A 21688-nucleotide genomic window follows, 5' to 3' on the forward strand; every position below is an offset into this window, starting at 1 on the left:
TCTTCTCTTAGGTGAACTCTTTAAACTTTTTTAAACTTGTGTTTGGTCTCTCTCTGTTTTCAGTAAACAACGGCACAACAAGCTCTGGCATCCAGACGGAGACTGTGAGATGGCCGAGGGACAGCAGGGAATGGCTCAGTGCTGCAGAGGAGAAGAGGGAGGCATCCTGACTCCAGATCCAGGAATGTCTCCCTGCTGTGAGGAAGCACTATCTGATAAAGGTGCAGCGTGCCCCTCCCCATGCAGGACTGTTCCCCTGGAGAACGACCCAGCCTACAACAACTATTACTTCCGCCGTCTCTCTGACTCTGCGCTGGACAGTGAACCATCAACACCTGTGCGCGGCCCTCCCCTTCTCGGCATGGAGAAGGTCTTTATAGAAATTGAGGATGTGGAAAGGGATGCTCTGCTGGATGACGAGGCCTTTGATGGCCGTGAGGGCTTGCCGCTCCCCCACTTTGGGCCGACGGCAGAGGGGACTGCGGCCCAGACCTGCAGTCGCGGTCCAGAGCCCCTTGAGGAGCTGCGTCTGAGGCTGGAATTCAGCACAGTGGAGGAGGAGGATGAGGAGGACGTGCAAAAGGAGGAGGCAGAGATGGAGGTATTAATGCAGCCCGATGATGGAGGCGGTGGTGAAACGCAAGATGTCGAAGTAGAGGGTAATGGGATGGACCTGGCAAGTCTCAATGAAAATTCCAACAATAACAACCATTTCAGCACTCCACGCAACTACAATGTAAGTTTGAAAAATGAAGTTTAGCCTATATTTCAGACTGAAAATGCTAAATATTTGCATTAATAACTGTTGCTTGTTGCATTTGTTTTTCTGTGCCGTCTTTATTTAGGAAAAAGCTTCCTCCATCCTTCTTCCAGCCGATGCTTCTACGCCACTGCCTTGGTGTGATCAGACCAAGTCTTATCTGAAACGAGATTCTCCAAACTTGGCTTCTAAGCGTTGCCTTAACCTGACTCCTCCCGAAGTCCCAAGTGCTTCATTCCTACAGCCCCATACCTCATCTGAAGGCCTCAGATCCTCAGTGGGACTGCGGTGCCCCTGTGGGCCTCTGTGTGACTGTGCCAACTGTGCTGCTTCCCCAACCAAGGCTCCACTTGAAAGAGAGGAACGGCTTGGAGAATCACTGCAGTTAGTAGAGCCTGAGCATAATGGGGAGTTCTCTGAAGTAAAGACTGAGCTTGATGAGAGTCAGTCTGCTAGTGCCTCAGAGGCTCTCCCTGAGCTGATGAAGATTGATTCTGAGGAAGACAAGCCTGCAGTGGCTTGCTACCTTGGCCAACAACAGGAGACCCTTTTACAGCTGCGACAATCTGGGTTGGTCCGTCGCCGTGCAGAGAGACTAGAGAGACTTGCGGGTTTATCTCAGGAAAGCCTGAACTCTCTGAAGCCTTTGCACGGATGCCAAATGTCCCAAAAGAGTCCCTTTCAAACTGAGGAGGACGAGGAGTTCTCCGGCGGCTTCGCTAAATCTTCAACGCCATGCCAAGTGCGGTTAGAGCCACTGGTGGTGCCACTGACCAATGAAGCCTTGTTGGGGGTGGTGGGGTCTGGGCTGCTTACACCCACCTCCTCGCCTCACGGCTCCACCTTGACACGCAGCTCCAGCAGCGACAGCCTGAGGAGCGTGAGGGGGAAGCCTGGCCTCGTACGTCAGAGGGCACAGGAGATCGAGACCCGCATGCGGCTAGCAGGCCTTACTGTGCCCTCGAGGCTGAAGCGGTCCAACTCGCTGGCCAAGTTGGGCAGCCTCAACCTGTCCTCCGAGGACCTGTGTTCAGTCTGCTCCTCAGATGCAGGAACACTCCTGCTCCTCTCACTGTCGCCAGAGCCAGACCCCAGCTTGGACTGGGACTCCCCGACCACCTCTGCGCTATCCCGGCCCCGCAAGGACTTGCACACTCCAGAGAGGGCACGACCAGGTGAACCTAGAAGCTGACAAATCAAGTGGAGGCTGTGTACGGTCCACTCATCCCCTCTTCTGTCACCCTGCGGGGCTGAAGAAGGTTGTACAGATTCTGGAAACGGGAAAGGGTAGAGTCTGAGAAAATAAAAAGAAAGCCAACTGTTGTTATAAGGAGTGTATGCTCTCCTTTGCCACATTGTTTCTCAAACTGCTGTTCACAGTGATGAAAGTCATATTGCTGTATCTGAGAAGTGTGTAAAGCCATCAGTTCACCTCTAAGTTGTTTGATTTATGGACAAACAAGTGCCTTACCTACGAGACCAGAGGCACAGAGCTGTGTGTTCGTCCGCAGAACGAGACGGTACGGTGATCTGTAACCTTTAATTTGGTGTCCACTGGCACTTATCTTATTTTTATCTGTCGGGTACAAAGTGGTAGCCTACATTGATGAACTTGATTCCCTCAAAGAGCTTCACATAAAGCAAACTGTTGAATAAACATAGAGTTGTTTACCACACGGTTTATGTTTAAGATGCTAGCGGGTTGTAAAAGTAATGGTTACCTCATGTTGTGTTCATGAAGCTTTTGCTCACATGAATGCCAAGCAAGAGTTTAAGTCAGTTCAGTTGCTGATGTCTAGTTAAAGTGAGGAAATCAGTTTGGTTTTTAAATCCATTTTAATGCAGAAGTGTACTGTGTTAATGCATTTACTATGTGTTAGTCCCTGAGTGAGTGAATGGGATGAGAGTAGAGAGAAGAGGTAACTTTTTGCCAGAGGCACGCTCACTGTTCTCAACAAACAGAAACATTTCTGAGTTTGTTGTTCCTTTGCACTGCTTTTTTATTGAGTGAATACTGGTACACAACAAGCTATCTTCCAAAATAACATTGGAGTAATGTTATTGACCTCATCATTCCTTACGATGTTCACTGTTCTTGGGAGAGTGGAGTGTGGAGTCACACTACATGGCTGAAAATCATAAAGCGTGACAGAAACTGGGGATTTATGACAGCTAAAGTTAGCTGAACATTCTTGACAAAACAATAGAAAACATTACAACATTCTTTACCTTAAAATTATTTAAGGGTTGCCAACATTTTTAGCTCACAACATTTTTTACTATTTTTTTTTCCAATGTGAAAGACCAAAGTGTTTTTGTTGTTGTTGGGGTTTTTTTTAAGTTTTTAAATTTTGGCTGTCTTAAATTGGAAATGCCGTTGAAGCTGTATAAAACATGTGAATCATAACGTCAATCACGTACATATTTAAATGCTGTCACATATGTTTTGCACCTTTTGGGAGAAACAAAAGACTCGTTGGAGTCACCGGGCTCATAGCTGTTAAGCTTTTACACTCATATCATTAATGAGTTCTGAAGCTTTTGTCACACTGACGTGACAGCGATCACAGTAGGTTACTTCATGGTTTGGTAACCATTTTCTTTTTATATTTAAGTATGCAGTAATTTTTGTACTGTACATTGCTGTAGTTTGAATGCATATTGCACTTTTTATGTTGGTAAAGATACTGTACTGTATGTGTTAATTATGGAAATAAACATTTCTTTTACATAATTGCTTTTGCTCTTCCCTCTCTGAGCATAATTCTTTCAAAACTGAAGAGTTACTCAGGATTTCGTAAAAGATCCAAACGTTGCAATTCGAGGTCAAATGCCAGAGGGGACCGACAGGAATCACAGTCGTCTCAAAACTGAGCCCCCAACAGTTAAGAACTGGTTCATGAAGATAAAGGAAATGGAAAAGTAACATACAAATTTCAAAAAGAAAGTACTGTGCAAACATCTCTCATTTGTTTATATTGTGATAGGAAATGGGTACAGTGATTGACTGAAATGTGCAAACATACATGGAAATACAGTCTATAAAGCAAAAATGGAGTTTGAATAATTCTAACCAGCTTTAAAGTTAATACTTGGTATGAACACCTTTCTTATCATTTCAAGTCGTCTTTGTGTAAAAAGACTTGTCTATGTCTGTGTGACATTTTTCATAGATTCAACTAAAGTGGGAACAAATTTGCTGTTTTTGTGACAAGCTGCTAGTAATAAACTGCTGAAAAATACAATTAAAAATCATTTTTTCACCAAGTTGTTCTCAAGACCACTTTCAAAACAAGACAGCAAAGTTCTTCCTTGGAGGAAAAATATAACATTTTGAGCCATAATATACATGATTATCAGCTATGGTGACCCTGACAGGGTAACTTAATCCAACTTAATCTACAGATTCAAAACAACACGTACCTGTGGAATAAGTTTTTATTCCACTTTCTTTTGCATTTAAAAAACAAAATGTTTTTTTTTCTTTTCTTTTGTATTTTATTGTTTTGCGATTATTTCCGTTTCCTTGCATTTTATAACTCATTTTTTCTCTGTCGTTCCCAGTCAGTATCTCTATTTATTTATTTTTTTATTTTCAAATTACAAACAATGTGGATGGATGGCAAATGGAAAAATACGTTTTTGAGCTTATAATAAATAAAAGGTTTTAGTCTTTGAAATGTTTTGGTGAACACAAACAGCTCGAATAATCTTCATGAATGTTCGAACTGTCCGGCACAGATATTCAGACATAATAACGAAATACACGAATCCACTGTGATGGAGTGTGCGCCCTGACATTACATCATGATTGTGCCCTCATCTGTACGCTTTGGCAGAGGAAATATTTTCTAACAGCCAGGTTATATAACATCTGGCTTCCCGTCAGTGTTTGCATGACATCAGTGCATGAGTTAACTTACAGACTCCTGTTTCTCCAGGCCTGCGTGACCGTGTGTATGAATGCTGCTCCTGTGCACAGAATAGCGTGTGGTGAGGAAGTGAGAGTTTTATATCATGTGTGTGTGTGAATAAAACCCATTTCTACTTGGACTGGTTTTTCAACGGATGTGAAATGAATGACTAGTCCCCTGATGTAACCTGTTAAACAGTTGTAAACGGGCGCATTAATCTGCTAAAAAAAAAAAAAAAAAAAAAAAGCCTGCTTCGAGTTAAACATCGCGTTAAACTAGTAACAGATTGGGTTTTTTTTTTCGAGATTAGATTCAAAGTGACCTTTATAAACTCAAACACACCGGTTTATAAGAACACTGGCTGCCTGTCTGTCGGCACAGTAGCTTTCAGTAAGCAGCCGGTGGGTGTGGACGGGCCCCTCTTCCCCTTCGTGTGCCGGTGAATTCTTGGCTGCAGCACCTCCACTTTTGTTTTATTATCTGAGGACACATCCTGTTTGGGACGTTACTCCAGTAACCAAGCGCAAACAAAAGAAATGTCCAGAGCTGTTTTCAGATAATATCCCATTCCCCTGGGCATACAAATGCTCACGGTTTATCCCAGACACAACATAAAAAAACAACAACCCTGCTTTTCTTAACTGCTGGACAGAGGTGTAAAAAATGCTAAGCTCGTAACACTTGGGTAAGAGTCCGAGGAAGTTCAGATTCTCCCCCCCCCCCCCCCCCCCCCCCCCACACACACACACACACACACACACACACACACATTTTTAAAAAAAAATTATTTAAATTATAAAAAATGTTAACACAAGTAAAACCACGAATCAACTTTTTTTAAATCTAGCAGAAGGAGGGGCATAAAACGAAACCAAACTCAAGAAATGTACTCGGAGGAAAGAAGCGCACAAGGAAAAGCAATCACCAAATTAAAAGGGGAAGCGGCCATAATTAAGACACGACAAACAGAGGAAGACGCGAGGAAACACAGAAGACACGGACAAAAGGTAAACACTTAAAGAAAAAATACATGCAAGGATTTGGAATTAAATCTAAAAGAAAATTGTTTAAAAACCCAACAGCATTACACGTTTAATCCACGGCCTCAATTGGTTGGACGTTAACACAGTTAGCAAACGTAATCACCCTCCAAGTGGGTTGAAATGAGTAAAATAGCAACTGTGTCCTACAGTAGGCCTGTGTTTCACCCTGATCACACAGATTCATACTGAAGCACAAACTAAGTCATTTTCTATATTTGCTAGTGTGGCTTGTCTGCCTTGTGTCATGTCTTTGTTCTCACCTACTTGTATTTGCCATTTCCACTGAAGCTGTTGTTTTCAAATATACACAAACGGGCCACTTTATTAGTGACACCATGCTAGCACCAGGGTAGCCCCTCCCCCCCACAGGTTGTCTTAATTCTGCAAGATGCTCGAAACATTTCTCCGAGATTTTGGTGCATATTGACTCTCCTGTTGCATCACATCCCAAAGTGCTCTATTGGATTAAAATCTGGTGATTGTGAAGGCCATTTGAGTACAGTGAACTCACTGTCATGTTTAAGAAGTCAGTTTGAGCTTTGTGACATGACACGTTATCCACTGTGCTCATAAAATAATCGACATGGTTAGCAACGACATAACGGCAGCAGATATCAAAACTCATCAGGCCAGGAAGCATGTTGTCCAATTTTGGTGATCCTGTGTGAATTGCAGGCTCAGGCTCCTCTTCTTAGTTGGCAGGAGTTACACCTGGTGTGGACTTCCACTGGTTGAAGTTATACTTTGGTTGCAACCAGTGGTTAATTAATTTACCGTCACCTCTGACATCAACAAGGCATTTTGAACCACACAACTGAGTTTTTGAAACTCTGGCACCAACAACAATATCACCTCTAAAGTCACTTAAATCGCCTTTCTTCCTGATTCTGATGCTCAGTTCAAACTTCAGCATGTTGTGTCTGCAAGCGATGTGATTTGCTGGTTAGATGTTTTCACTGAACAGGCATACCTAATGAAGTGGCCATTGAATATACATATCCATTGTTGCAATTACACAGTGCTGCTGACTGCCCTCCCACAGTGATGATCGATGATTTCTGTTTCTGATCTAATATTTCTGTTCTTCATAAACCGTGTGTCCAAACAGTGTTAGAGATATTTAATTTTACATCTCCAAGCAAAAAGTCCAAGTGCCCCCTGATCTTATTAGTCAAATGTGCTGTGACATCACATGGATGTAATATAAGGCTCCTATTGCTGGTTTATTTGAGGGAGGACCGATCATCACTAAACAACCAACAAAGAGCACTCTGTCAGTCCTGAGCGAGGAGCGATCGACTTGGCTACAACGTCTAACTGGTAAGTGTCAGCTGCAACATATAATAAGATATTTAATATTATGCCCAGTGTATTTTGGGAGCAGCAAGCCAGGCTTGTTGCTCTCTTGTGCTTATCAAGGCTTAGGGAAACAGTAAGTTGTGTATTTTCCACATGCTGAAACTTTGGTTTGTGCCTCACTGGTTTTGAATTCCTGGATGTCTGAGTATGCTGGAGCAACAGAGCACATGGGGATCAAGTGATGGGCTTTGGGCATTCAGGAGGGATGAGACCGGATAATTCACGAATTGTTGTTAGCATGGATGAAATGCCTTAAGGGAAGGGGTTCCCTACAATGAGTGAGAGAGTAGGTGGAGGATAATCGGTGAATGTGAATTCCACTGAGCTACGACACTGGCTTCAACCTGACTAGGCCGCATGACGTGAAGGAAAGCAGACGTGTCACTTGTTTTCACTTGATGTCCTCACATCTCCTTCTGCCTTTTATGTGTGCTATCATGCACATCTGCACTCTTTCATTATCACAGCTTGTCCACAGAGTTATGCCACCATTGTCTTGTGATAGCATTAGCCCCTTTCAACATGTCTCTGGCCAGCATGCAGGCCTGTCAGATGATAAGACAAGAGCAGTCATATGTTGTCACACAGATGGGTGATGAGGCCGTAGACAGGAAACAGACTCCGTGTCCAGATCATTGTTCATTGTATTTAACCATTTTCTCTGCTTACTGCTGCAGTTTGGTGGGTAGTAACCCATTAAACAATTAGACACACTCATGGAAAGATTTATCTCTTCAGCGTAATTGTAATCCTCCCCCTCTTATGCTTGGCTTGATAATAGTTCATTTTACCTCCTCTTGCTAAGGCTGTAATATTTTCTGACCATTTATCTTCATAAGCAGCAATGACACCTCCATCATATTTGTAAGAGCAATAACTGCAGTCAGCTGTGGAGGATAATGTTTCTCTGGAGAAGCCTGCTGATATACAACACAGACCCTCAGTTAAATTAATATACACATCTCCCTACATTTAACATGCAGCACTGTGCTGAAGTCTCTAGCCACCCACCATATCTTTGTATTCTTCTGGGAAAACTGGAAATAGGTGGAGCAGTTTATTGAAACATCTGCAGAGCTGCACAGTATAAAAAGCAAAAAACAGTGTTTGTACAGTTTTATTGAGCTTGAAAGTCAATATCTGCTATGACCACCTTTATTCTTCAGTACGGCCTGAACTCTGAAGCTCTTCTTTCAATGTCTGTTGCTTTTTCTTCCGTTCTCTGTCAACATAATCTCACATGCTTTAATAATGTTGATGTCAGGGCTCTGGGGAGACCAATCCATGGCTGATAGTTTTCCACAATGTGTGTGTTTTTTGTTTTGTTTTTTTCTTTCTTCTATCCAGTAAAACTGTCAAGATGGAAAAATTAAGCTGTTGGCAGATGGTATTGTTTGGTGGATCAAAATCTGAAGATACTTTTGCATTCTTAATTTCATCAATTTTGACAAGATGTCCAGCACCAGTGACTGAAATGCAGCTGCAATCCATGGCAGAGCTCCGCCCATGTCTTACAGATAGCTGTAGACACTCACTGTTGTACCATGACTTGTAGATGCATCAACTAAAGGGCTGGACTCTATTTCTATTTTTTGAGGACGTGACTCTTAGATACTGCACATCTGCTGTTTCCTCAGATGTTTTTAAGCACACATTGCACACCATGCTGAGATATGCCAAGTTTTCAGCTAGTAGGTCTTTGAGAAATATTATTTAGTGCCTGATGAACTATGTAATCTTTAACATTTCTGCTAAATTCAGCTAAAGAAATGTGAACTAATTACATGCTTTTGAGACAGACTGCAAGTAACAGTTCATCATCTGTGATGCTCAAAAAAACAACAACAAACAAAAAAAACCCCGATTTATACATTTACTGGATTACTGATTGATCGAAAAACAAAGTATGAAAATTCACAGGAGAGCTCACTGCTTAATGTTGCAAATGTAATTTGACTTAAAGTCAAGCTGGCCCAGACATTGGAAGTGCATTAAATAGTCAACAGGGACTATACTATTGCAGTTAAAGTAATAAGGTGGGCAATTAACCACCTCCATGAAAATGGCCCGTGTGACTATGAGTGTTTGCAATGTGCTGCACAGTGTCTGCTCACTTCCTCCTCTGTTTTCACTGTTTTTGTTTATTTCAGTTTTCAGTGTGTGATTGAAGGAGGATTTGGTCGACTGTTGTGAGATTAACATCGTGTCTTTCTCCACAGACCATCATGGGACAGAATCTAGACAAAGTGGAAGGAGGAGGTTTCAGTGAAGGATCGGAGGAGACGAAGCCCAGCCATGACTCTGAATGTGTGGGCAGTCATGCAGGTGATGTCATAGAGGGAGAAACATTATGTGAAGACGAGGGCAGTAACACCGGGGTAAAGCCAGAGTTTGAGGATCAGGAGCCAACAACACCTTCTAGTAAGGAGCACATGAATGTGTGGGAGAGTTCTGCTGCTGCAAGAGAGGTGAGACAGGGAGGGGTTGCAGGAAAGGAGGAAGGAGGAGGAGGAGGGAGGACTGCTCCACTGGTCCCACATGAGACGGACAAGGACTGCAAGAGCAGTTTGAAAACTGTGGAAAGTGCAAGAGCTCGTAAGCGGTTCAGTCAGATCAAGAGTGAGAAAAAGATCACGATGGAGTATCCGGCAGAGGACACCTTACCACATGAGGAGAACCAAGGTGAAAACCCAGAGGACGCAAGCTCTTTTCACATCTCTGAACGGGGATCTATGATGCAGACGAGCAGCAGATGTGGAGCTCATGCAGGAAGTGAGTCTCTGCACTTTCAGGATCTGAATGAAACCATGATGCATAAAGTTGAGAATGAGGATATTAAGATTTGCGCGGGAACAGTGGGCCGCTTGAGTGAGGGGAAAGAACCGCCCCCACCTCAACCCCAGCATCCTTTGAAAAACAGCCTTCAGAGAGCGCCTTTATCAGACGTGAGTGATACCATTCACTGTAGACCTTCAAAGGAGAGCGCAGAAAATAAAACAAAACATGAAGCTGCCACCGATGACCAAAGAGAGTTGGCAAGGGCTTATTCACAAGTGGATACAGCTGACATGAATCCAGTTTCCACTGAACCCAGCTCTATTTTGGAGAAGCTGCTTAAGAGGAATAAAAAGGAGGCAACACCATCCCTTTCTAAAATAAAAGAAGTTCATACTGACTGCAAGGACACCTCAGATGTTCCTGTAGATGTAAGTGCAAAGGAGGTCCTTGACAGTTCAGCATTAGCATCACCTGGTGATTGGATTGATCTTTCAGAAAGTGATATAAAGGGGATTTTGTCCTCCTCTGCAGATGGGATACACAATAAGCATAAAGCAGAGTATGCAACAAAAGATTACACCAGTAAAGACCTGGATGTGAAACAAGCAGTCTCTACTCACAGTGCAGCTTCAGATTTGCTTTGTTTTGAGAGCTCATGCCCAAAATCACGTGATTTCAGAGCTGAAGACATAGACTCAACTGATGCTTCAAGCAAGCAGGATGTGAAGATAAAGGCAGATATAGGCCTCTCTGAAGGTGTAGGCTTGGATGATTTACAATCAGCTGTTTCACATGAAAAAAGTGAAGTGAGCGGCAAGGAATCTGCACCTTCCTCTCTGTCTCCACCTACAAAGAATGATGGGCAAAAGACAGACACCAGTACTCTGAGACCTCCTCTGAAGATAAGAGGTGATGCTGAGAGCAAAAGCAACCCACAGTTATCTGACTCTGAAAAGGCAGATAGTCAGTCGGTCAGGAGAAACGAGTCCCTGAAGAAAACTGTTGCACTAGCTGCAGATGCTGGCTCAGCCTCGAGTTCAGGTGTTAAGGTTACCTCAGAGGAAATCCACCAAGTGTCAGTCAGCATGAGGAAGGATGCTCATATGACGCTTAACACAGAAAACAAGATTCCAGAAGATACTGCTAAAAAACCTGGCAAAGACGATGATGATGACTCCATCTCAGAGAGAAACAAGTCCCTGGGCACTCCCCGATCAAGGCCCGTCTCTGAACTCATAAAGGAGACAGTTCAGCTGCATGAAAAGCTGCAGCACCAGGAGCGGCCAAAGCTAGCTGAACTCAAGTCGGATGAGCAGAACCAGTCCGTGAAGGTGGCACAGATGAAGGCGGCTTTTGATTCTGCTCAGAAAACCCCCGAGAAGCCCATCGAGAGGAAGCCATCAATGAGAAAAGGTAAGTAATTTGAAATCTACACTGTAACATACATAGTACTTTGCAGAGTGTAAGGAGGCTAAATCTAAGCCTAAAATCAAAGATCTTTAAATATTAATGCAAATTGCTTTTCATACATGGCTTCATATGGGATAAATCAGAAATTAAATATTTGGTACTTACATTTGAAGCAGCACCACTTATTTTTGGTGTAGGGGTGCACTTTTTTTTTTTTTTAAAGCCATCATTTGTTGCAGGACTGCTTATTACCCTGGTAATTTTTTAGAGGTCATCCTTCTTGTTGCAGAATGAACTGGGAACTGATTCAGCTGAGTATTGTGCAAAAAAACAGAACTAAATAAAAGACTAAGACTTTTGTGCAGTACTCCATTTACTGCAGCGTCAAATTAACTGGGAGTACCAGGATAGCAGGAAAATGAATCAATGTCCGTGTTTATTGAAGTTTTCCTGGCATATGAGCCCTAAAATGTTGGGAAAGGATGCCTGATAGACCACGGCTGTTTTCTAGTGTAGGGAATCTCTGGATTTGTGAAATACCGCCATCTCGTGGTGCTGTTTTACACTTGGGGTACATGTGTTCTTATGGAGATGTGAAATGTAATTTCAGTATCTACTAAGCAGGTGTTGGTATTTTTGCTTATTTATGTTGGAAAAAGCCTAAAAAATTTAATCCAACTTTGTTAGCCAACTTAGCCACATGCCTTGTGTGTATATATCCTTCTAATAGTATCAGCCAGCTTGCCCCCACTCACTTACAACTGGATGTGCATGCAAAAAGCCAGACTATCCAGCTATTTTTGCCTCAGCCTTATGCCATATTATGAAATCCTCCTGGATCATGAAGGAGTTGCATTTGGCAGTTCATCTAAATGGGTAGTGAAATTGTGCTTTTTCTAAACATGTGGTTGTAGAAAAATATGTATATAATAACCAGTATGTAGTAAATGGATAACAGGAGGACATCACGGCGTGCAATAGAGATTAAAATGGTATGAAGCTGCCATAAGCACACAGTTTAGGAGTAATTTTCAGTAAGTGGGAACCTGAAGAAAGGAGGTGTGAGGTCTATGCTTGTGATTGGCTGTGGGCTGTGTCCTTCAAAGAAAGTAATCCACGCAGCGCTCGCCAAAGCAGCGGAGGGGCGGGGCCTGTGTCGGAGAGGGGAAAGAGCACACAGAGAGAGCGGCTCGTGTCAGCGCAGCAGCGGCTCCGGCAGAGGGAGGAGAAATCAGTTGGGATACGAGTTGGGTTGTGTGCTTTTTCATTCGGCTTTCGGAGATACTTGCATTTTCCTCTCAGAAGGTAGGTTAAAGATGATGTAGATTATTTAAGAATATTTCGTTTTTCTGCTTCGCTCTCTTAAATTGGTTGCGGCGATCTTCGTTTTCCCCCCTTCACCCAACTACAGCAGTCCAGACACGAAAGTGCATGCGCTAGCTAAAATGAATCGGGACAGTCTGTGTAATGGGAACATTTTTTTTTCTCGGTAAAGCTAGCACTAACCTTTAGCGCCAGTTAACTGACATTGCTGAAAAACTTTCTAGCCCATAGACAAAGATGATTTTTGTTCCTTTGGCTCTTGGGTTTAGAGGGAGGGAATGTGCCGTTTGTACGTTATGGATCGGGGTGGGGTAGCTAGCCATAGTGCGGCAGGAAAACTTATCTCCCAAACGGTAGACCCACATACGCCGAGGTGCAACCGCGCCCTGCCCCCTGGCATTCACTGCTGGCGTCATTGTAGTCTCTTTCAAACTGAACAATGGGCTCGAAAAAATATCCAAATGTTAAGTCTTTCATTCGCACATACAGTAAATTACCCTCTTCGAGTCCATTGTATTCACGCAAATGCTGCTAGGTTCAGAACTGACCCACTAACACAGTGTTATGGAAGGGAAATGGGAAGGAGTCAAAGCATGAAAGTGGATGCACCTCCCAGTTGCATAGATTACTGCGTCCCCCCTTCTTCCACCATCACCAAACCGCCTCTGCTTCATCATACGTGGAGAGCTGTATATTAAATGCAAGTGTTGTTTGGCTCGCAGTCAAAAACGGTTTATTGCCTCAATATCTTAATTAAACTGCCCACAACTGGACCACAGATGTAATTAAATGGGTGTTGCCATTAATGAATGAGGGTGTTTTTTGGGGGGTGGATAGGGACATAACTGCGTTTCACAAATGCTGCTTCTCAAGCCAAGATCTTTCTTTTTGACTTCATTATATGGCCAGTACATATTCAATAAACAGGTGCACTGAACAGAGAAAAGCAAACGCCTGAACTAGAGATGATTTGTTTTTGGGTTTTTTTACTTGATAAAGTGACTGAAAGCAATCAAACCAATACCACCATTGGAAATGATTTATTACAATTGTTGACTCCAAATCTGAAGGTTTTATGGAGATAATTAAATACTCAGCGCTGTCTCCTTTATTCCCATTTGGCAGTCATAAGTAGTCTCTGTAAAGAGTCACTAGTGGCTGCATGAATTCCCAAACACTCTTTTGTGTAATCGCTGTGTCTGTGCGCCACCACTGGCTCATTTGCTTGTTTATGACAATAGGGTAGTTTGAATTGTAATGACTGTGGTTAGTGTGCCAAAAGGGCAGCATGACTTGCATACTTGGCCCCTGTCTTGAACTAGGTTACTCAGCTCCTATGTGTAATTAGCTCTGCAGTTGAAGGAGGGTCCCCCCTTCTCCCCATGTGCGAATCATGCTGGGGTCACAAAAGCAGGTGAAGGCTGACAGAGCGACCCAGAGGTCAGCAGTACTACAGCTCTACAGCTGTGTTAAGACTTGTTTGCCATTCCAGACACATCAACCTCTGCCTGTTGTGCTGCAGCACACGGTCTTGAGAAGTGGATAGCCTGTCTTCCTATGGCTGGGCTGAGAGAGGAAGTGGGTCAGGAAGCAGAGGGAAACTGAGCATAAGATGTGAGGGAGTGTTTGTTCCTATCAGCTGCTGCAAGGCGCTCTCGTGTGGGCTGTGGTGAACTTTCAAGTGAATTTCAAATATTGCGAATTACATGAAAGTAATATGGTATCCAGCATGTCCGTTACATTTATTTAATTAGTGTTGACTTCTTTAAATCAAGCACTTCCCATCTGGTGGATTTTTTTTCTTCTTTTTTCACAAGTAGTTGTGGCTTTTCAGGGAAATACAGAATAAGCACTTTCGGACTGAAGAAACCTTTACACGGTTCTTCTTTTTTGCTTGTCCAGAGGGCAGAAAGTAGGAAGTTTTAAGGTTATTAAAATCCCACTTGTGGAGTCTTTTTAGTGCCTGCATTAGGGTAGACAAACCTACTTTAAGCACAGGAAGACCAAAATAAACAAGCTAAAATGCAACAAGTCATACAAAAAACAGAAAAAGCCATTGCTTCCATTTCATCTAATCTTCTGTGGCATCCATACACTGCAGAAAGGTGTAGAGAGAAAATCATGAAACTGAAATAGGAAGCATATATTTTCCGTGGTATGACTTACTGGTAGCTGTCCCCGGCCAAGGACCAGCACATGCCACAAAATGTTATGTAGTAAATTTTCAGATCGGTTCTTAGATTAGATTATGGACCGCAGGCCTCTTTTGCAGTTTATCTTATCATGAAAACAATGCACCAAACACAGCGTCCTCTGTGTGCTCCTATTGGAGTACCCCCCCCCCCCCTTTGCAAAACAAATCCTCTAGTTGGTGGACTAGTCCAAGACTTTGGCCTTATGTGTATGTTAGATGCTTGGACATCATCAGTGTCATGTGGAAAGAAGCTAAACATTGAGTCATCGATTTGGCCTCTGCATCAAAGACTCCATTCGCTTACATGCCTCTGTCCTGTCTATGCAAGATGTTATCTCAATTCCTACATAATCAATAAATTTCTTTTTTTTAAATCTGAGCACAGATACATGTGATTAACTACCTGCTTAGTGCAGTCGTGCATTTGCTTGTTTAGACTGGACTAGTAGATAAGAAAAGGGACAGCTGGCTAAATCTATGCTGCTAATTGCGTTAGTCCCCATTGCTCAGACAAGTTGCGTCCATAACAAAGACCATGTTATGAAAACAAGCCAGTAGTCAGTTTGGCATCTAAATACCCTTTCTGTTTTGTCCTGATATGTTTGGCATAAAGTTTATTTTTTTTCTTGTGCTGAAGAATGAAGTTAAATCCGCAGTCCACTTTTTGTTAGTCATCTTCTTTACGTTTGTAATGAACTGTAGATGAGCAGTTCAAGCAGGTGCAGTCACACTAATACTGTTTTATCCATTGGTCTTTCCCACCACCACTTACAACATCTGTTGAAATGAAGTGGTGGTTTGTGCATTAGTCAGTGGGGGAGGGGAAGTATCTAATCAGGAAGAAGGAAGGAATATGCTTTGTACACTGAGGCGGTAATATTGAGCAGATTTTCTTTTCTGAGTTGAGGAATAAGCAGGTTTGACTTTTTGTCTGCTTTTCATTTGGCTTATCATGCAGATTGTCTCACGGGAAAAGGAAAATGTCCACACAGATAAATGTAATCCTACACACGAACACCAACACAAACTAGGGTTTTTCCTGTTGTGAGTAATTTTCTAAGACTTTAAAGTGGTTCCTGTTAAACCTTGACTTCTAAGTAGGATAAGAAGTTTGGGATTTAGTCCTTAAAGTCTTATAGAGCAGAAAGTGATAAAGAGTTTGGATGAAGGGCTAAGCCTGAGCACTTTGAGGCATGGCCAGTCTCACGTTGAACACGCGGACGTTTTCTGACACATTTGTTTCTTATGTCTGGCTTTAAGGAGTTGTTTTTTTTCTCTTATGAAACAAGGAAGTTGGAAAACAGCCAGTGTCAGTTTTTTCTTAAACATATTAAACATAGGATCTGAGGTATGTGATCGCAGCTAGCAATTAGTTCTGTGCTGCTGTTTGGTTGTAAATCTAAATATATTTCTATGGCTGAGCAATATGGAAAAAAATCTTGTCACGGTAATTCAAAAACGTTTTACAAAATAACACAAAATAATATCTTAAAAAGCAAAAAGATGGGTACCGTATCATTTCATTTTTTTCCAATTGTTTTTAATAGATTCAAGAACAGTACTGCTCCAGTGAAGTGGGCAGTGAGGCTCATATATGGCTCAGAGCACAAGTCTGGTTTGGTAGTGAAGTATGGCACAGCTGTTCAGATAGCTGGGAATGTGCTGTCTGAGAGAATTGTTTATGGCCAGTAGGTAGTAGGCATCGAGGGTTGGTTACTTAAATCCAACATTTTTGACTCCCTGTACTGGCGTCTACATGTTTTTACATGCCTTTGTGGAAAAAAGGTAGAGTATGCAGTGCAAGCTGCTCTGCTTCCTTGGCTACGTTCACACTGCAGGTCTTAATGCTCAATTCCGATTTTTTTGATCAAGTCCGATTTTTTTTTTTTTTTTTTTTTGTCTGCTTGTTCACACTACATATAATATGCGAAAGCAAATGCGCTCTAGTGTGAACGCTCAAAGCGGCCCGCATGCGCAAAAGAAGACGTCACACACAATGCGCTCTGTTTAGACCCAGAGCAAACAATATTGTTTGACTGATGGCCCTTAATATAAAGACTTCGGACTTTACGTTTCCCAATTTTTGCTTTAAGTTATTTTGTTATTTACATAATAATGTAGATAACCTAATAATGATCCTTATTGCTGTTTTAGAGGAGCGGTGCTTCAAAGGATAGTTGCAGATTTCTGTCAGAATCTGCAGATTATACAGTACAAATAAAATGTTCACGTTTCTCCAACGTTGTCTTCCCAACAGTTTCACTGACATCTACACTGGATGGCCAGGAAGCGTTCACGATGTCTTCTCCGGCGTTTCTCCGGCGCTGATAATTGGCACCTGTCTTGTGTCAGTGACGTAAAAGACGGATTTAATGCGACCGTTCAAACAGCAGTCGCTTTCTAAAACATCGGATATGTATCGGATTCAGTACCACATACGAAAGTGACCCAGATCGGATTTGAAAATATCGGATTTGTGTCGCTCACACTGTCGTACCATGATCGGATATGGGTCGCATAGGGTCCAAAAAATCGGATTTGATGCGCTTTCGCCTGCAGTGTGAAAGTAGCCTTTGTCACACTTAAACTGTCTCCTCCTCCTGGTTTTAGCTCCTTCCTTCAGGGAGTCACCACCAAGAATCATATTGATCTCATACCATGCCTATCATCTTCCTCTGTTACACCAATCCTCTGCATGTCCTCCTTCATTAAATCCATGACTTCTTTGTGGTATTCCTTTCTCCTGCCTAGCAACTCTATCTTCAATATATTTTGTCCAATTTCCCCACCATCCGTCCTCTGCACATGTCAAAACCATCTCAGCTTTGATTTTTGAACTTGCTATTATCTGGTGAACCTTCCCTTTCACTCCTGTTGCTATTCTTTTGTCACAAATCACCCCTGACACTTGTCTACACCCTACCTGCACTCTCTTCTTCATCCCTCTTGTGTATTTCCCCATTGCTTTTGATGATTAAACTCATCTATCTTCACTACTTCTACTCCTTCTCATTCACACACGTTCTGTCTTGCTTTTGCGGTCTTTAATTCCTCTTCTCTCCAAAGCATCTCCGAAGCATACTTCCACCTCTCCAGGCTTTCTTCCAGCTGGGGGGGTATTCCTAGTGCCAATCAGTGTAAAGTTTTGCCAGATCAAATATTGGTTAACAATGGTTAAAACATCTGAACACTACATAATTCCTCTGACCCTTCTTTTCATCAATGTCATCATCTGTAGTCATTTGGTCTTTTATCTCACTCACACTCCTAATGTGCTGGCGTCCACGACTGCACTCAAATATTAGCAAATATGTGGCTGCTTTAGTGCGGATTGTAGTCTGTCAAAATGTGGGTGGAATGAGTTCTATAGATTTTCCATTGAAGTCAATGTACAACAGTTACAGTCAATATGCAGAATCAAGGAAAGCCATTTTATAATTATTTATTTATTTTTAGAGTTTTATCACTCAGTCCTTCTCATTTTGTCTGCAAACTGTAAATGAATACAGCTGCTTTCCTTAAAACTCTATCTGTGTAGTTTTCTATGCTTACGAATGAAAGCACAGATTGGGGTCGGAGAGAGGTGGGGGGAGAAAAAGAACTAGGCACGTTATCTCATTGTTTCAAAAATTGCTGGAATGTAGCTGGACTCTGATTACAATAGTGGTCCGTGGCCTTGGTTACAGGAAGGGGATTTAGGTGGCGTCTCATGCGGTCTTGGTGACAAAAGGCAAAAGGCAGCCAGTGTGTGAAGAGCAATGAGGCGACATTGGCGGGTGGGTGTGTGTGGTGTGAGGGAATTTGAGTGTGAGAAAGAAATGTCTGTCCTATACTGACTGTTACTAAAGGTACAATATGATACTCTTTAACCACAAATACAATCCCATGCACCTTCGTCTCTATATTACCACCATATTAGTGTGTCATTAGTGTGAACCTGCATGGATGGCTAGCAGTGACCTGGGCTGAGTTTAACAAGGGGGCACTATTTGGTAATTTAAGAACTTTACATGAAATTAGTATATTTTCATTTTTGATGTATATTGCTGTCCTTGGTTTGGTGTTAAACTTCATTTAAAATGATCTTAGAACTAATAAAAGTAGTTAAACTTACCTTCTTTATCTGTTGACTAGAGCAGGGCGATATGACCAAAAATATTTATCACGATATACATTTGAAAATTTGCGATAACGATATAACTGATTATATAAAAGAGGTTATACACACACAATACGGTAATATTATGTTGAAGCACAGTACGTATCACTCCGCGAGGCTCCTGCCGTAATGCTCCGACAATCCATCAAGCAGTGCGGCTTCATAGCTTAGCAAAGTCGTACTAAAACATTTGACAGATTTTCGAGCGCCGTGTACCACATAAAATCGTTTCGAGGTCAGTAAACACAACCAGAATTCATAAATAAGGCACGCGGGATTATAAGGGGCACTGTCAATTTTCAGAAAAATCAAAGGATTGATTTTAAGTGTGCCGTATTTTCCAAAAAACTAATAGCTAATAACGTAATAACGACGGTCCGCTAGCATGTGCTACCAGAAATAGTGTTTTGTTGTGTATTCTGAGGGACGAAAGCTAAACCAGTTCCACACCACTGAAGTTGCAGCATTTTTACAAACCAATTCTGGTTCATCCGTTTCATTCAACGATCCGCTTTCGCCCTTCTCATTCTCCGCCGCCGGCAGGCGTTTTCCGCCATGTGCATATGTAAACAAATGCACTGCGCATGCGCGTTTTACCCATATTCTATCGCGATATTTCATTTTCTTATTGTTGGCCAACATTATACCGGTATTACCGTGAACGGTATGATATGGCCCAGCCCTACTGTTGACATGCTGATGGAAAAGAAAGTAGGTTGATGTAATTCATATGCAGCTAATAAGAGTATATAGTATACAGCGGTTTTCCATAATGACTGTTGGTGACCGTTTAGGCTCTGTCTCTAATTCCGCTCTAATTCCGCTGCCCCTCCCTCTCCAACATCAGCTCATCCTGATTTGTGGCTGGGATTTTCATGTTATGTCACATCTTACTCGAGCACACTCTAAAACACAAAGCAGCAAGTGCAGTTTTGCACCCTGAAAACAGTGATTAAAACGCATAGAGCCTGGAAATGGATTTTTAACTGATATATTGTTTACTCTTGATTTGAGTTGCTTTGATTTGATTCACAAGAGGTTATATTTGGGTTTCAGCACCATAACAGAGAGACTCTTTACTTTAGCTCTGTCTTTACAACGGTGCAGTTATGTTTGGTAATATCATTGTATGTTAGTTGTGTCAATGGGAAACCGGTTGGAATACAAATGGGTGTTGACAGATTGAGGTGGCCTATGTTTTAACTGAAATGTGTGAACATAACTGACTGTGGCAGCATGAGATGTCTCCTGTCACTGAGGTGCTGCCACAGTGGATGACTGTTTTATAACACAAATTAAAGGGGGCCATTTATATTTCCTTGGCCAGTGGTCACCCGCTCTCGTCATTGATGAGTGACAGAATATATGCAGAAGATAAATCGGTTTCCGCACAGCAAAATAGCCCAGCACGGCAGAGTGGAGTGTCCCTCAGTCTGAGGGCCCAATCTAGCACCGGCCCAAAGGGAAACCTTGGTTTTATAAACTCTGCTGTTCCTAAAGGTAGTATTGTCTGTTGTTTGATACTGGTTACACATGACTGGAATACTGTTCAGTTTCTTAACAGTGTCAGATGTGAGTGCAGTTGAGGAATACAAACAAGGATGTTAAAATCTGTGTCACACTGGTGCTACTCCTGTTGGTAATTTCCTCAGGGTGTGGGCCCTCCTCCTGTCTCTGTACATCAGGCTCTGTGCTGCTGGCTCAGGAGGCAATAAGGTACATGGGTCTGCTTTCATCTTATTTGCCCAAAAAGATTTTTATTTATTTATTTTTTCTTGACTTGGGGCTGAATCAGTGAACTGTAACTCTCAGGAGTCTATCATTGAATACACACAGCATTTCTCCTGGGAGTGTCTCGGTATCACTAACGTATGACTGAAGCTGTCAGTCCAGTGCCCAGCCTTTACTGCCTGAACACACAGGCCCCGCTGATTGTACATGCCAGAGCCACTTAACACTAAATATCTGCAGTTTTAAGCTGCAATCAATTTAACTATTTAGAAGCTGTTATTTGAGAGTTCTTCTCTGTTTTTGTGTTAACTTTTGCAGTTTGAGCAAATAAGATGATCAATCTTTGAGTTTGAACACATTCAGCGCCATGTGCGCTACTAAATGAGGAAAACTGGTGTGGTCACGGTTGCTTTATATGTGTATTTAGAACCAAGCAGATGACACCATTCTAAACGGACCTGACATAACAGATTTTCTACTTTAATAAATGGCATGGCTGGATAACTTTTTCTTTTCAGTTCAGCTGTGACACTACTGCTGCTTTTCTGTCCTTCCTCTTGTCAACACCTGAGCTTGGCCCTGGTGACATTTCCCTTAAATGAGATCAGAGACACTGGAATACGTACGTCTTTACACATTACACAAAACAACTGAGTAGAAATGCCAACCCCCCCCCCCAAAAAAAAAAAACAACTGAAGAGGAATAATAGCAGTGAAAACATAACAAATAACTGGTGATTAACAGACTTGATGCATAAATCGTGTACATGAAGTATGCGACTTATTTGTCACACACATTGTCTTGTAACAAACTAGCACAAATGGCTGCCACACTTCTAATTATGGACTTACACTTTTGTTCCTATTTTCCTATTGTTTAATGGCTCCCAGCTGAAGAGTTGTTTCCACTGACTGTTAATTAATTGATCACTAGAGAAAGTCTGGAGCATTTCAATTTGAGTCTGAATGCAGTAAAAAAACTACTGAGAGTTTTGCTTTTTATATACAAGTGCAATA

General features: G+C 42.2%; 2 protein-coding genes across 5 annotated transcripts in view; both read left to right on the top strand.

The window, feature by feature from the left end:
* The window catches only part of ssh1a (slingshot protein phosphatase 1a), a 20250-nt gene extending 16756 nt beyond the window's left edge, over nucleotides 1-3494 (top strand). For all 3 annotated transcript variants that reach the window (XM_006784255.3, XM_006784256.3, XM_006784257.3), the window contains 2 exons: nucleotides 64-736; nucleotides 846-3494. In XM_006784255.3, the coding sequence (XP_006784318.2) occupies nucleotides 64-736; nucleotides 846-1952 (1780 nt within the window). In that variant the 3' untranslated portion in view covers nucleotides 1953-3494. The remainder of the gene's footprint in view (nucleotides 1-63; nucleotides 737-845) is intronic.
* A 5801-nt stretch (nucleotides 3495-9295) lies between these two features.
* The window catches only part of coro1ca (coronin, actin binding protein, 1Ca), a 34864-nt gene continuing 22471 nt past the window's right edge, over nucleotides 9296-21688 (top strand). Inside the window, exon 1 of one of the 2 annotated variants that reach the window (XM_087849123.1) lies at nucleotides 9296-11267. In XM_087849123.1, the coding sequence (XP_087705249.1) occupies nucleotides 9302-11267 (1966 nt within the window). In that variant the 5' untranslated portion in view covers nucleotides 9296-9301. Of the gene's footprint in view, nucleotides 11268-12434; nucleotides 12570-21688 lie in introns of those variants that run through there. The other variant, XM_006784258.3, reaches the window with a different exon arrangement.

The sequence above is a fragment of the Neolamprologus brichardi genome, chromosome 12, assembly GCF_056152115.1.
Source record: "Neolamprologus brichardi isolate AB-2024 chromosome 12, ASM5615211v1, whole genome shotgun sequence".
Lineage (NCBI taxonomy): Eukaryota > Metazoa > Chordata > Actinopteri > Cichliformes > Cichlidae > Neolamprologus > Neolamprologus brichardi.